The sequence below is a fragment of the Typopeltis vanoorti genome, chromosome 1 (assembly GCF_054136105.1).
Source record: "Typopeltis vanoorti isolate ZY-2024b chromosome 1, IOZ_Tvanoo_1.0, whole genome shotgun sequence".
In the NCBI taxonomy this organism is placed as follows: Eukaryota; Metazoa; Arthropoda; class Arachnida; order Uropygi; family Thelyphonidae; genus Typopeltis; species Typopeltis vanoorti.
In genome coordinates this window covers 96,000,197-96,016,959 of record NC_143549.1, presented here as the reverse complement: position 1 = coordinate 96,016,959, position 16,763 = coordinate 96,000,197, and the positions used below count along the sequence as shown (strand labels likewise).

General features: G+C 33.7%; 1 protein-coding gene across 2 annotated transcripts in view; it reads right to left on the bottom strand.

Moving 5' to 3' along the window:
- Positions 1 to 15,745, bottom strand: part of LOC150110231 (uncharacterized) — a 120,818-nt gene extending 105,073 nt beyond the window's left edge. The window contains exon 1 of one of the 2 annotated variants that reach the window (XM_090392217.1): positions 15,608 to 15,745. In XM_090392217.1, the coding sequence (XP_090248343.1) occupies positions 15,608 to 15,632 (25 nt within the window). In that variant the 5' untranslated portion in view covers positions 15,633 to 15,745. Of the gene's footprint in view, positions 1 to 15,265; positions 15,327 to 15,607 lie in introns of those variants that run through there. The other variant, XM_090392226.1, reaches the window with a different exon arrangement.
- Between the last annotated feature and the right edge of the window lie 1,018 nt (positions 15,746 to 16,763).

Here is a 16,763-nt window from a genome sequence, read left to right as displayed (position 1 = left end):
TACAGCATTTTTGTTGATTCTCATAGATTTTAGTCATCATTAAATTCAGTTCAAACCAAACCTGTTTTGTAGTTTCAGATTCAGCTTTAAATATGGTATTTTCTGTATTGAAGAATACACAAACCACCAGTAGATTTTCGCTCCTCTTAGCTCGTTCTAAACCCTTCTACTAGCAAGATTTTTTTTTTTTTCGGAACATTACGGACAATTATTCATAATGCTTAAGCTGTTGTTTTCTATTTGGAATTGTAGTGGATGCTAATGCTTTGAGGTCATTGTATTACGTGTATAATTTCATGTGTTTCCTGACTCTTTTTTTTCTTTTTTTTTTTTTTTTTTGCGGGTTGAAAACATCTAGTTTCCCGGAGGGAGAAACCTTCCACCTGTGAATGAGACCGGATAGCTCACCTTCAATTCAATAGCAATTAAACCATACAGGTTCAGCAACCTTCTGTTGTTTGGAATTACCAAATAAGTAGCTGTCTCAACATCGAAAGAATGGAGGGACGGAGAGTTAATCATGGCAAAGTGTTAATAGACGAAGTCATGCAACCTAAACATTACACATTTCTTTGTAGGAATGACTTGACAGCATGCGTGACAGCCTCCAATTGTCACTGCATCTGTGACCATGTAACCAAAGTCTACTCAACTTTACGTGAGTTGAGTTCGTTAGTGTTGTATTATGGACTGATTGCTGGCAACTGTGTTTGCTCCCCTCCCCCCCTTTTTTTTTTCCTTCTAGGTTTAGGAGATAGGGAAATTGTCCTTTTAATTTTCACGGACCATTTCCTGACCATTTTCATTTAAGTTGAAATGAAACTGAATAAACGGATTTGAATTGCTGGTATCACGTGAAATTTAACTGTTTATTTGATTAATTTTATTAAAATGGAATAAAACAGAAGGTTATATCAATATACTAGATGCAATTTTCTTCCTTATCTGAAGTGATTCTAACAAAGTTTTCTTTTCATGGCTGTTTAATAAAAACATGGCTTTTAAAAATATATAAATAAAAGAAACAAAACGATTTTTCAATTTCGACTTTTAACTTGAATTTAGAAAAAAAATCATTGTTTGTCTATGTGTGTGTGTGTGTGTATATATATATATATATATATATATATATATATATATAATAAAAAGTTTCGTTTGTTGACAGTGACGAATATAACATCAATACATCCGTGGAATCTAGATATGACAGTCATACGTTTCCATGGCAACAACAGGTTCTGCTCTTAGCGAAATAGTTTTCATTCTATGTGATGCAAGGAAAATGTCAGAACACTTAGGAGAGTGCTATTGTTTATAAACGCGTTGGAGTCCAACTTACCACAAATGTTCTTTTGAACTTAGAAATGGGGGGGAGGGGGAAGTGAACCAGAAATAAGTGATACCTTGACTTCGTCAAAAACTATTACTAACCATGTACTCAGTATGCAAGCGTCTAGCGAAATCAATCTCTTTCTCTATGTTCACTGGGCATCTACAGACGCCGTATGGTCACTCCGATGCTCGGTGATGTGCCACACCAGGCCACACCAGGCCTTGCCATGTAGTCCTGTTGTTGTTGACTTCCTGTTGAGGAAGTAATCAAGTTTGAGTACCTGGGATCCATTATTAATGTGAAGAATTGCTGTTCAGAAGACGTCAGAAAAAGGCTAGGAATAGCTAACACAACAGTCAGAGACCTGTCTAAAATCTGGAAAGATGAATCTATCTCCATGAGGATAAAGTTGAGGATTTTGGATGTAGTTGTTTTTCCAACAGCGACTTGGAACCTAAAGAAGTCAGATAAGAAACGGATATCTGCTTTTGAGATGTGGTGTTACAGAAGGCTGTTGAGGATATCATAAACTGAAAGGCATACAAATGAATGGGTGTTAGAAAAGATCAGTAGAACTTTAAGGCTCCTTAAGGATATTGACAGAAGAAAGTTAAAAATATTTTGGACACATAGAAAGGATGGAAGGGGGACTTCTCAGAACAGTAATAGAAGGTAAAGTTTCTGGAAAAGAGGAAGGGGTAGACCATCGATGAGATGGATGGTGTCTGTGTCTGTGTGTGTGGAGTGACTGATCTTCAGAGTTGAGGCAGCCAGAAAAGCGAAATCAGAAATTTGAAAAAAAAAGAAGAAAAAGTTAAATTAAATTAAATTGATTACATTTTGAAAGGCAACCATCTGAAATTTTGGAAATAACGATTAACTTGCTATGAAAAAAATGACTAAACACAAACAAAAAGATAAGAAATCTAACGTAAAAAAAATAAGAGAAACTGGCAGTTGAGTGTTGTTTCGTTTATAATTTATAAAAAATATATATATACTATTATATTAAATCCTACTATGGATTTACAAGTTATAGTTTCTTAAATAATTCCATCCTACTCTAAATTTTTCGCACCCTCTGATTAAAAAACAACAAAAATAAATAAACAAAAGGAAAATTTTCTTATATAAAAATCACTAATCCTTAATTTGGAGATTAACCCGAGTGAAAAATGAGCAAAAATTACTTTCAATGCCGGAGTTCCGTTCGATAGAAAGGTTAGGTGCCTATAACGGTAATCATCCCCATTTTCACCAGAAGCAAAAGAATGTCTCGCCCATCCATAATTCTCCTTAGATATCTACTGTAATCGAAAAATTCACCCCCCCCCACTTTTTTTTGCGCTGATGGTTATTACTATTATCGGCAAACTTTTCTTTTCCTGATTTTCATGACAAAAACTGAACTATTTGAAAACACCTCAAGGCTTTTTATATTTATTCTGTTATCTTGTTACGAAAAGAATAATCTAAAGTGCTGGAAAACTTTTTTTTTTATCTGATTACTGGAAGATACAGAATTTTATAGAAGGAAAACACTATAAGTAACTGCAACTTCGTGAACGTATTTGAAGAAGCTAACAGTCAGTACCAATAACTGAGGTAATTTGTTTTTACTTGGCCGACAGCATTCCTTCCAACATCGCTTTTCGTCGTTTATGAATAATCAATGGCTTTAAAAATTTTTTTTTTTTAAGAGTAGTAGTTTTAGAATAATGAAAAACAAGCCAGTTTAGTAACGAAATATTTCATTAAACGATATACTTCCCTTTCTCATTAAGAAATGATTAAATGATAAAATAAAACTATTTCAAAATGTTATCTTGTTTTCTTATATAAAAATCACTAATCCTTAATTTGGAGATTAACCCGAGTGGAAAATGAGCAAAAATTACTTTCAATGCTGGGGTTCCGTCTTTCTGTTGTCCTTTATTATTTTCGCAACCTGCTTTTCACTCTTGCTGCAATACACAAATAACACAAATAATTTGGTTGATAAGTTAGTTTGACCTAGTTGCGCAAAATTTCAAAATCCTTTCATGTGTTGTAATGCAGTCGAATATAGCGATCTCCGCCTATCTATTAGTGATGAACAAGAAAAGATCCTGACAGCTTAACAAACTACTTTCCATAAACACCACGAAGGTAGATGATTAATATTTAATCAGTTATCTGATAAACAAGACAGAGGCATTCCTTACAACTCTAACAATTCTGGGATAATTTCTACCCCATTTTTTTTAAAGACGTACTCATATTTCCATTCCTGTTTTCGCGCACTCACACTCTGCTATATAGAAGTAGACATAGGCCCTAGGAATGTCTTCGTAGCACAGTCATTAACGATGGCCCCGAAAGACGCGAATCCGAAACTCATCTACGACCACTTTTATTAGAGCTTAAAAGGCGACTTTACTTGTTTCATACAAGGGGTGGTGGCTTTTTTTTAACTCTGGTTTTTTCATCCAGTATTGACGGGCAAATCAGCCAGAGAAGACACGCAATTGACAGACAATATAGGTTGAAGTTGAAACAAAAAAGTGACATGAATATTAGTTGCAAGCTTTAGTCTTCCAAGTGTTATCCAATTTACGTATTGGAAGAATTCATAAGTTCTGAATTACTTATGAATGTCGTGCTTCCTCTCTAGGGAGGGGAAGCACGACATTCTCTTCCCCCCCTATCTCTTTGTGGTTTGGGAGAATCCATATTTTTGGCATAGGAATCAGAGAAAGGGACATTATGATAATAGTGTTATTGCACTCAGTTTGATCCAGACGTAGAACATCTGATGCAAAATAATTCATAGTTTTATTTCCAATTGTTTATATATTGAAATATAATGTGAAAAGTGTTGAAGTATTTTGTTTAAATTTCCAGTTATATTATTAACTAATATGTCATTCATCAGAAAGTGAATGAATAATTTACATTTATTACTATACCTTTGGAGATGAATTTTGTGCTGGCAATATTCGTCACATAAGAACCCTCATGAATTCCAAAATGAATTTATCTACTTTAGTATATAGCGCTTGCTTTATACTTTACTTTAGTATATTAGCACTTACCTGTCTATGCTATTCAATCGGAAACTTAAGGTCGAATGGGAAGCCACATTAACGATTTATTACACAGCCAACATTAATATAAAATTGACTTGAGAGATTGAACAATACATTTCACTATCAACAGAGCCACTTTTTTTTTTTCAGTTTTATGAAACTTGCATGGCTGCTTTTTATAGATCGACCGCATGAGTGCACTAGTAGCGATACGTCTCATTATAACCGGGAGGGAATAAACTGTGAAATTTAATTGATGGAATTCTCTTAAAAAATGGATCGAACTATTAATTATAGCAAGAGATGCCTGAAAGGAGAACAAGCTTATTTTAAATCATATATATTTCCCCCCATTCACAGAACAAAATTTATTTTTCCCCCCATAACGATTTCCTTTCTCACTCAAAAGAAATAATAATAACCGAGATGATAATTTCTAAACTAGAGTTAAAAATCTAAACATCCTTCAGATCCCTTTTTTTTTTTTTTATTTTTTTTTTTTTAACTGTCAGGCATGTCTTTCGATTTACTTATTTTTGTACAATCAGTACAAAGGCGTTTCCTGTCATACATTTCTGGAAAACAAATTATGAAGATTATGTTCCAGTTTTTGTAGTATACCTTCTTCGTAAATAATGCTTTGCAGACAACAATGATGTGATCACTTAATAAAAAACCGGAATCTGTCAAATCCTTTTAGCTAAAAATTAAATTTCTTTACATGAATTTTTCTTTTTTAAATAGGAAGAAATTTGGAAGCGAATATTGCTATATGTTCCTCTAAATCGATAGACTGTGCCATCTGCGTGAAGACAGTGTCAACTGACGACCATCAATCTTTGGACGGTACTGCATCAGCGATTTGCAAAACTCGATTAACGGCTTCACAACGTCCTTTAAGGTCGTTATGATGGTTTGAGCCAAAAATGGCATTACAGTGCGATCGATGGAACGTTTATGTAGAGATTGCATTATTCTATCTACTTCCCCCCCCCCCCATGCACCTGGTCATGTGACTTCGCACCAAAACGTCAGGCAGCTAACAGAGTACTGAGACAACACACCTCTTATCACTAATGAAAACGTCTGCAATACAAATCAACATGACTTTTAAGCAAATTGTTTTTGCCAATTAGCTTCAAAAACACAATTGACTAGCTCTTGAAGAAATTAATAATTGCAACTTCATCGAAACTGTTTTAAGATGTGTAGAAATGTCAACTCAACTTTAACAGAGCAGCTTGAATAAACGTTTGCCATCAACATGATGAAGTCCATCTTAAATTCCAAAATGACTGCGCAAGATTATCATGTTACATTGCTTCCAATAAATGATGTTCTGTCATTCATCATCATCATCACGGACCATGGGCTCATTGCTCGTTGGTGTCCGATGCCTCCTTCACTATCTTCTTCCACCTTTCTTTGTCTAGTGCACAGTGTCGCAGTTTTTGTACACTCATTCCACACCAGTCCTTTATGTCGTCTATCTATTCTCTGTAAGGTCTATCTCTTCTGTTTACACCATCCATAATACCAAACATCAATGTCTTTATCTTTCGATCCTCACTCATTCTGCAGATGTATCCAAATAATTGCAGCTTCCGTTTTATAATCTTCTGCATTAGATTAGATACGTTCTGTCATTGCAGAATATTAAATGGTCTGAATGTTAAGAATTGCTATAATTCATTTTCTTGCAGTTTTCTAAATAACCTTAGATCCAAATAGTTTGTTTTTGCAGAAACACGTGAAAAAAACTTTCAAGGGAAATTTCATACTGCGGCTTAAAATACAAATATCTTTCAGAATTATACCAGTCATTAGATTTCGTAAACTACTAGAAACAATCACGCAGCAGAGTTTGCCTCCTCAGATGTATCGCTTCTGTAGCATAGCACCGCAACCTGCCCTTTGGCTGAAAAGACACCTGTGTTTGAATCCCACTTAAGACGCGAAGACCTTTATAAATTCTTTTCAACTGAGACCAAGTTATTCGCTCTCATACAAAAGAAATGGCTGTTCTTTCAGAAAAACACGGGTTTATCAACCTATATAACATACAAATATGCCACAAACACACAGAAGCACTGATCTCATTAGCCTCAATTGCTTCGGCCGTAATTCCAATCTAATTATTTACAGATGCAAAACCCGCTAATTTTTAGTTGCGTTCAGAAGATCGTAATCTCGGCATGTAAAAATTATTAAAAAAACAAACAAAAAAAAAACCAGATTACTTACATAAAGTGAAACGCTCTTCATTAATAAACTTTACACTCATTATGCAGCGAACAATTTCAATGAAGCATTATTAAGACATTATATATAATTCCTGGGTGGCATTTAGGGTTGCAGGTCAGACGAGTGGTTAGTGCATATGCTCACCAACTAACAGGTCGCGGGTTCGAATTCCATAGTAGACATGGATGTTTATGATTAGGAGATGGAGTTCGTAGCCCAGTGTGATACCATCGCCCCACTTATTGGAGACCTGAAGTGGCTTATCCGGAATATGTAAAAAATAAATAAAAAATGCAATAATATATATAATTAATAAAAAAACAGAAAAAATTCTTAGCCAGTCCAAGGTATATGTAATATATAGGTATGCTAAAGGCTATCGTGGGTGGGAATCATAAAAAAAAGGACAGAACAATACCACAGGTGTTAAAGACAAAAGGATCAACAATGCACATATGGTATCAGGGTTGCAATACAGACGCAAGGTCATAGTAAACAAAAAGGTACAAAAAATGTGAATTAACAGTGGAAACAAACGTAGTGCATTACTTTCTCTGCAAGTTTACAATGCTCGTGATATTTAATATATTTTTTATGCTCCCTCAACGAACTGTAGTCTCTCTTTGAATGGCCAATTTGTCTTTCTTGTCAAATAAAAAAGCTCATTTGTCTCTCTTGTCAAATAAAAAAAAAAGAGGATAATTACAAGGAATTTGATAAAAATAATTTTTCGCTCATCGTTTATTGAGCAACTTCAAGAAAAATCAAGCTGGTGTTCGATTTCTAGATAGGTGTTCAGCATATTTGGTGTGGAGAAATCGCAAGGAATAAATATTCGATGATGCAGTTCATCCAATCGTTCACTTACATTTAGTAGTAAGCGAGGTCCGTCTCTAAAAACGAAATAATAACAGATTAATCTGTTGACTCAGGAAGCGATACGATGGAGTCCACTCTTTCAATCTTTCTGTGTAGCAAATGATCATTAAGGAAGTTTCCAGTAAGCTGAAAATAAGTAATGGAATTGAAGAAGAAATCAATGATCTTCAATTATGAATCATCATAATTGAAGAAGAAACTAAAGGATTGCAAAATTTCTTCAGCATGTAAAGTTTCAGGTACATGGCTCATGTTAACGAAACTCTAGCGAAGATCCAATCACAAAATTTCAAGTTAGGCACACTATTCCACGTTCAGTTTAGGACTGTTGCGTTCCTACTTCACTGCCAAATAAGGATTTTCACCTTCTCAAAATTGCAATTTTTTGATGTACCTTGTCGGAAATGCATCGTCAGAATTCATACGAGAAGACAGCATGGTCGAGAAATCCTTATTATCATCATCAATCTGCGAAAACATTTCAAAACTTGTTTGGTAGATTTGTCATTTGCACCAACTGAATCTTGTAAGCTCTAAGCTGCAGTATTTTGAAGACAACGTCGCGTACAGTGGAATACGCAATTCATGACAAATGCATTTAACGAGATGAGGGATCAGGTCGATCGCATCGATCTTACCACCTCGTTTCTGCTTCTTTTTTTTTTTTTTTTTTTTTTTTTAATTTCTCAACACAGGCATTTGGTTATAAAGACCTGCTTCTAATCCTGTCTACGACGCGAAAAACTTATATAAGGACTTTTCAACTGAAGGTGAGTGAACCAATCTCAACAATGGGCGTTAAAAGATTATCTTCCTGGAAAATCCTGTCTATAGGTCTGAATTACTTGACCCGTGAGTCAAATTCCTAACAACCTTTTCGGTCCTCCCACTATGTTATGACAGATGGATCCTGTCTTTTTTTCTTGCCTGAATTTCCTTTGCATTAATAGAAATTTGAATTCGGAAAGCCAAAAATGAAAATAAAATAAAGCTAGTCTGCTGCATCGTGAACTGACGAAAGTGATGGGGATACACGAAGTCCATTGCCAAATACGCACTCAGTGTTAGATGCATAAAACTGAGTGCGTGTTAGGTTCAAGTGACATGCATAGACAACGTGGCTAGTAGAATCACGTGCTCCGTGGAGACCACTAAACATCGGTGAATTTTTGCACGTTTATTGTATATTGTTTGCTATTATTGGCGGAACCTAATGTTCTTTATTTATTTTGTCAAGCTAATCCCGTTTAATAAGTCGTATCATCTATTCTATTATTGAAAAAAATAAATTGTCCTTGTTTCAATAATTTATTCTTTCTGGAAACGTGTTTTATTCCATTAATTCCATTAGCTTTTCATCGTCCGGTGTGAGACCACCATACTATTTCATTTCTGGAGACTTGAAATGGTTGGAAAAGTAACATATCTGATTGCTAGAACATGTGTTTCTAGATCTAACCTGCGTATCCAACTCATAGTACTAACGTGCGATAGGTTTACGTAAATTTCATTTATGTAAAAGACTGACATTTGTTTATTAAGATAATAGAAAATTTTCAAATCAATTAGCCATGTTTAATAAGAAAAAAAAATATTAGCCAAATTATTTCTATTCTGGTTGATTTTATATATCTTTTGTATTTTTATTCATTTCTTTAGATAATCAAGAAACCCTGCTCTAGAGACCAAACATAGAACTTTTTTTCGTGCTATTTCAGGTTTCCAATAAGCGAGGCGCCAGTCTCACAACTGACGATGAAATTAAATTTCCACCTAAATTATCACGATGTCTGAGACACCAAGCAACAGAAAGTTCTTTGATGTCACAAATTTTGTTTGTTATCAGAAGTTGGTATCAAAACCTACGAATCACAGCACTACATCCCTCCTTCCCACACACACGACGAGCCGCAATGCACTTTCCGCATTTAGTATCAAGGCAAATAATAAATAAAATCAAACCATCAAGGCGAAGAAGCCATTTCGATGACTTCGAAGCCACTTTGAGCAACTTCAATGAAGGTAAATAAAAATATACATAACGTGATTTGAAAGTCACACGTATATAAATTTTTTTTTTTTAAGTCTACAACAGAAACCGATAAAAACAAACACAATTAACGTTCTTCCTGAGGAGCAATAGCTAAGATCATCATTTTTCCTGGTTATTAATTTCAGTCATACAAACATCACTCTCACCTGGACAATAATGATTCAAAACTTCCACGTTTTTTTTTTTTTTTTTTTTTATCGTTTTAACTCATGCAAATCTGTATATCCGAAGTATACCCGCGTGATTATTCACGCGTGTATATTTCTAATCCCGTAAGCAGTGGCATATATCAGAACCGCAATACTTGGCTTGTCAAGCCTATGGAATAACTATTCCCGAAGCCAAAATATCCTATTCATATTTTTCAATAAAAAAAAGCAAAAAATTCACAACAAATTTTACATGATATAAAAAGATATTTTTTGAAAAGTTATTATTTATGAAATAAAAAAAAAATTTTTTTTAAGGATCCTTATTAGCGAATAATGAAATGTTAGAAATAATTAAAATTATTTTCTGATTTTTTTTAACAAAAAATAATCCTAACGCAGTGTGGATATTATGTTAACAGAAGCGACAAATTATCTTTGTAAAATAAAGGTAGAGAAAGGAAGCAGGACCTCTTTTCTTAAATTATTTTTTCTACTTTTTTTTCTCTCTCAAAATAAAGCTCTTCGAATGTTTTTACTTGCTATGGAAAGGTCAAAAAGAAACTTAAAGATCACAGATCAAGTTTTGAGAGCATCCATCTAGTAACTGCAGCTTTTTTGGTGAGTGCATGTGTTGCTTCCTTACTAATCTAGAAATCCTTAACCCTCTCTTCCGTGTTTTGTCAAAACATTATTTTCTAAAAAGGATGTATTTATAATTGAAACAAATTAATAAAAAGAATGGGGCATAATAAAATGCTTGAAGTAACATATTTAAAATAAATAAATATTGCATTAAAACATGAAATAAAATAAAGGAAAAAAAAACATTAATTACAATCTGTGAAAATTCCGATTAAAATGAATCAAAAATAATCAGAAATAATCAGAAAAAAAATCAAAAAATAATTTTTTTTTAATAGTTCGTCTTGGTATTCTTCCCCATGCTAAAATGTGATATGAAACTAGTATATATTCCTCCATTTTATGTATTCCTGTTGTTTAGTATGCGTATATTTTTTTTTCTTGTTTAAATTATTAGTTACTAAAGTAGTGAACATATTTGCAAACTTCTGTTCTCGGGGAGATAGAACACAAAAAATAATTACACGAGGAAAATTATTTTAATGTGCATTCGATGCTGTACTTTTATACTCAAGTGAAATTAAATTATTCGACTATGATACGCTTCTACGGATGCTAATACAACAAAATAAATCTTTGCCGTTATATCCAGTCATGCTAACTGATAACAGTGACAAAACTTCGTGTGTACAAGAATGCGAAATGCTCTTATAGCAAGAACGCTCCAGTATCTCTTCAATTCAAGTTCTGGAAAGTTTTACATCAGTAAAGATCTCGTATGGCACAAAGGCAATAACTGATTTAAAAAAAAAAATAATAAAAATAACAGAAAATGATCAAAAAATTAATGTCATTGAAAATCTATTTTAAAACATAACTTGGCTATACCTCGACTATAATGGACTTCGCTTGGAACGAATTTTTGACAGATACGCAAAGCAATCCATTACAGCCGAGGGTGACTGTGTAAATATTATGTTTAGTTTCTCAAATTCTAGACGATTCAACTTCCCGATTAAGCAAGCATAGGGAGAAAAGTTTACAAAGTGCAAATTTTGTCATCCACGGCCTGTATCTAATAGTTTTAAATTAAAATTGCTTTCAGCCTATGATCGGCTATTGCTCAAGTGCAGCGCATCCTGATTAAACTAATAACATTGTCTGGAATCAGATTATAATTTCTTATTTCTGTTATCCCTTAGTTTTATTTCAGTGTAAATGCATTGGCACAGATTCTACAACTTTTCGTAAGCAAGATTCACAAACAAAAATAAATTCCTCCTCTAAAGAAAGTTTTTAATCCATTCCATTCATTTTGATAAATGTTTTCCATAATTCACAACGTTTTCGCATCATTACAATTTCTTTTTTTTTAGTTGTTTAAATTAAAAAAATATTTAAATTCAATTCAAGGATCAGATGAAAACATTATCTTGATATAAGTACAATACAGATTTCAAAAACTTCACGAGGGATGTTTATATATGTAAAATACACTTCGACGAGAAAGCAAAAACCAAAGTTTCCTCATTGCTGTTAAAACGCACAAGAGATTCTATGTAGTGATATGAAAAGAGAATTATTTCTGAAGCAAGTTTATCAAGGTCAGTATGTAAACAGTAGTGAAGGATCAATGAACTGAATATGTAAAGAAAGCCATGGTACGTATAATATTCAAAAGAGTTAGAGTTGTTGCTGTTTGGAAAACAGCCAAAGCAACTAAGACTACGAGGTATTATATGTCTAAAGTGCGTTTTTTTTTTTTTTTTTGCCGGTTTGTCCGTTTCTCAAGGTTAAAAATCCTGCCGCCTCCCTATGAGAACGACTAACTCACAATTTGGATTTTAAAAAATTATAAAAGTTGTTCGCGTCCTAGACGGAATCCATACCACAGTCTTTCCAAAGGGCATCGTTCGATACTGATTACGTTACTTACCCGGAGTTATTCGCCAACTCTGAAAAATAATTTCTACATGAATAATAACAATTATAGATATGCAAGTTCACATTGTAGTTTTCAGTTTAGTTTTTATTTAGTTATTTTTTAAATAAATTTTTAACATAAGTTTTATTGTATCATTCGATGAGTTATAATTATTCATTTAGGTGGGTTTAAATTAATATTTTGAAGTTCGAATCAGAACCAACGAGAAATTAAAATTTTTGGCGCCACTCCCATTTTCAACATTCACAAACATTAGGTTATTTCGACCATCCTATTCAATAAAATTTATTGTTTTAACGTTCATTATGCATTTATAAGAATTTAAATAAATTATTGTAAATGCATAGTAATTTCCACCAACGTCGTGATATGAAAAGAGAATTATTGGTAAAGCGAGTTGAAGCTTATAAGTAAAGCAAATATTCAATTACAATGTAATTGAACTTTTAAAAATTAAATACTTGAATTTAAAAACATATTTCGAGCCTTCCATAATATTTTGAAATTAAATACATTAGTTTAAAATCCTAAATATGGCGTCGTGGACAATTGCCTATACGTAAATACAGCACTAACACTACAATTTTCCTTTTCACTGAAATTTAATACGCCAGCGACGCATCACTTGTATTAAACGAGATTTCTGAGCTATGTATATCACTCTAAATGTACCGTACCGTTCTTTGTCGTTGCTGTCCTAGAAAAACCACGGTTGAAGTTCCGGATTTAGATAATCAGGAACTTCAACCCTTAATCCAATCACAACTTTAAACATCCTGCAAGTTGTTTAAAACTTTTCGTGAATAGGATTCACAGAAAGACATGTGACTGCTGGGAAATTACAAAACATTTTTCCAATACAAATTAGGTTCGAAATGAGCGTTTATAGGGAAGTTATGCCAGTCTGTCTGGAGCTTAGTATCAGGGTTTCGATAATTTTAATGAAATTTCGTATGGAAACCCCCATTCATCACGAAAACAAACAGAAAAAAGTTTGAGTTACATGCATCGATTAGTTATAAAATCTGTTTTGTAGCGAAGCGCAAAACGCACCAGCAAACATAAAGCCAATAAAAACCTCCCACACACATAATCGTGGCGCAGTAGGAAGAACAACGTGTTATTTGTTTGGAAACACTGGAATAATTTGAACGCGTCAAATCCGACTGAGAGACAAGTGTTGCTAGAATTATTCAACTAAAAAACTGAGTCAGCAGCAGGATTTTATTTATTTATTTCCTGGTCGGTCTTTCATGACAATATCAAATGTGACATTTTTTTTTTTTTTTTTGTAATTAACGTATTTTTTCTTCCGAAAATGCAAATCAGCCAGAGGACGGACACATACACACACAGTTAACAGGAAAAAAAAAAAAAAAAACTATTAGTGGAGGGTACGCAGAGTTCGTGTGGATAATAATGGGCAGTGGCATAGTGTATAGATGGAGGATTCAGTAGTGTATACGGTGGGTTTAGAATGCCCTCCAGCGATGAGTCCTTCCATTGCTTGGAGGTGTCACATAATAATAATGGATGCAATTGACAGGCATAATTACACGCCTCGTAGCCTTAGCTTTTCTCGGTATTTATTATACAACTCAATGTCTTAAATTTCGTTTATAAACTTAATTTCATATACGATAAAGTTCAGTCTAAATTCTAATAATACTAATGTTATTACAATTACAGTATTTTTTGCATGTCATTTCCCTTATTATTATTTGCAACTTTGGATATCAACTAGTAGATATCGCGTCAGCAATAAACAATTCATATGAGAGTGGATTCGCTATCCAAAAAATGCGTCTAAACTCTCAAGAAAAACTATGCATGAGTGCAAAAAAGTTTGATAAATATGTTCAAACATACCTTATTATTCCATCAACATTAAAGAGGTATTATTATTATTATTATACTGGCATCTCCATGGAGTCAGAATACTCACCGTCGGAGATCCAAACTATCCACACAGTATCTATCGTATCTCTACTTGAACTCATTTACATTCAAAGCACTCACTGAGTCAGGAAACGCATTCCATTCATTCACCACTCTCCAAGCGAAAATCTAGTCCTCACACCCGTGTTAACCACACTCTTAATTTCCAAGGATGACCTATAACTCTTTCACAGCTATCTCACTACTGAAATATTTCACTGCATCAATCTTATAAAAACCTTTTACTAACTCTATCATATCTCCTCTTCTCCGCCTATCAACCGACCTCTGAAATCCACAAACTCTCAATCTATCAATGTAGGAGCATTCCTTACACCACTGACCAACTTGGTCACTTGCCACTGAATCTTTTCTACCACTTTCTCATCTCCAAGGAATCCATGAGACCAGTCCTGAGTACAGTAATCCACATGTGGACGTATCAACGCCTTATAAAGAGGAATAATAACTTCTTTATCTGTGCATGCTAGTGTGTTCTTCAATAACCAAGTAATTCTATGAGCTATCTTGGATACCTTAGCAATATGCCCTCTGAACTTCAACTCTCTATCCACTAACACCCCCCAAGTCCCTAGTCTCATCAATGTCTTGGAGTACTGTTCCATCAATGTGGTACACAGCTTGTAATCTTTTAATCCCAAAATGCATAACGTTACACTTTTCCGCATTGAACTGACATCCATTACCTTTTGCCCATAATGCCAGCTTATTTAAATCATCCTGCAAGCTCTCTTCATCAGCTTGATTAATTATTGCGCTACCCAACTTTGCATCATCAGCAAACAACTGAATATCTCCCTTCAAGTCATTTCCTATATCATTTACGTGCAACAAGTCTTATAAATATTTTAATTAACTGTAAAATACTAAAAAAACTTTGTCTTAATTACATTTAAAACACAAATGAATACTAAAATTTATAAAAGATAATTATCTGCAATAAAAATAACTATGATATAGGAAATGAGGAATAATATAATTAAAATAACATTGAGAAATAGAAGTAGATTAAAAATGGGCCTTCCCTTCAAACTTAATCACTATGCTTACTTTTTCATATATTATGTTCCATAATAAATAATGTACACACCAGAAAAAAATGTTTCTCATTGTTTTGAATTATACTAAAAACACTATTACTTTGCAAAAAGCAGATTAATTTTAGCAAAGCATTCAACTTTTTGAAGTGCTTTTTAGTATTTAGTTTAAAATCGGCACAATTTAAAAAAGTAAACAAATAAAATAATAATTATGGTAGTGCAAGTTCGAACACACTATTAGAAACTATGTTACAACACAGTGCTTGTGTTTGCTATTTCTAATATTGAAATTACGCAAGCCTCATTCATACACAGGAGAGAGCAATGACCAGCGGCTGAGGTTAATACTTACCATGTTTGCTATGTACTTTTCCCATAGCATAGGAATTGCACCAAACACATTACAAAAACTGTCGTTTAAGTCCAAAAAATCCAAATAATCAGATATACATTTCTCATATCCTCTTTAACACACCAACACATACTAATAATAGTTCTATTTCCGACTTTCCTCCGAGCTGCTTTCCTTTCCCTGTGTGCCATTTTGGAGGCGTGGTTAAGTGCTACAGTTCTAGCCAATCAACAGACAGGTGGAATATACCATTTTGATAAGCAGGTAGTAAGGAGAAATTTTTTTCGAAAAAAAAAATTGGCTTTTTTCTGCTAAAAGAAGGAAATGTATTATGTAGGAAATATTAAAAATACTCATTAAATAAATTTAGATTTCTTCATTTTTTTTATATTCTTATAGTTATATAAGCAAAATGTAACAAATGATGTTGACTTCTGCAGAACTATTAAGCAGGCGAACAGAGTACAGTGACCTACTCGTAACTATAGTAATCTCGCGGAAAAAGACCTAAATATAGGGTTGTTCAGTTAAGTGCACGTTGAGGTAGCCATCTGCCACTAACACTGCAGCTAATTATTTGGTAAGGCGGTGCTATAAGGCCTTGCCTTCACTCCAGGGTTTGGCTGAGCTGACAACTAGTACGGCTGTGTCGGTGGATCAAAAGGCCACATCAGCCGTCAGCCTGTTGCGGAGCCAGTTTGAAAAGCGGCACTCTTTGATGTTCAAATTGCTTCTGGCGCTTTGGAGGCGAGTGCCTCGCTCTTAGTGGACTGCAGTATGTGCTTTACCTGAACATGATGTATAGTGATTCAAAGTATTAAAATATGCATGTAGAAAAATTAATATTAATATAAAGATATAAGAAACTCTCACAAACAAAATTTGCGGAGTTCTATTTAAATCTAAATCTAATTCTAAGGATTAAAATTTCTTAAAATTTGGGCAAAAAAAGTATACTTTTTTTGCAGAAATTTTGCATAATCGATGATCGCTTTCACGCACACATACCACTATTTTGCAGACGTTCTGTTTTGCTTTTATATCTCTTGTATACTTCCATGGGTATCGTTCCACTGGCATCCATTATTTCATCATTTCTGTAAGTCTACAGTACATATGAGTAGCAGTCGCCTAACACCCATTTACAATTAAACTG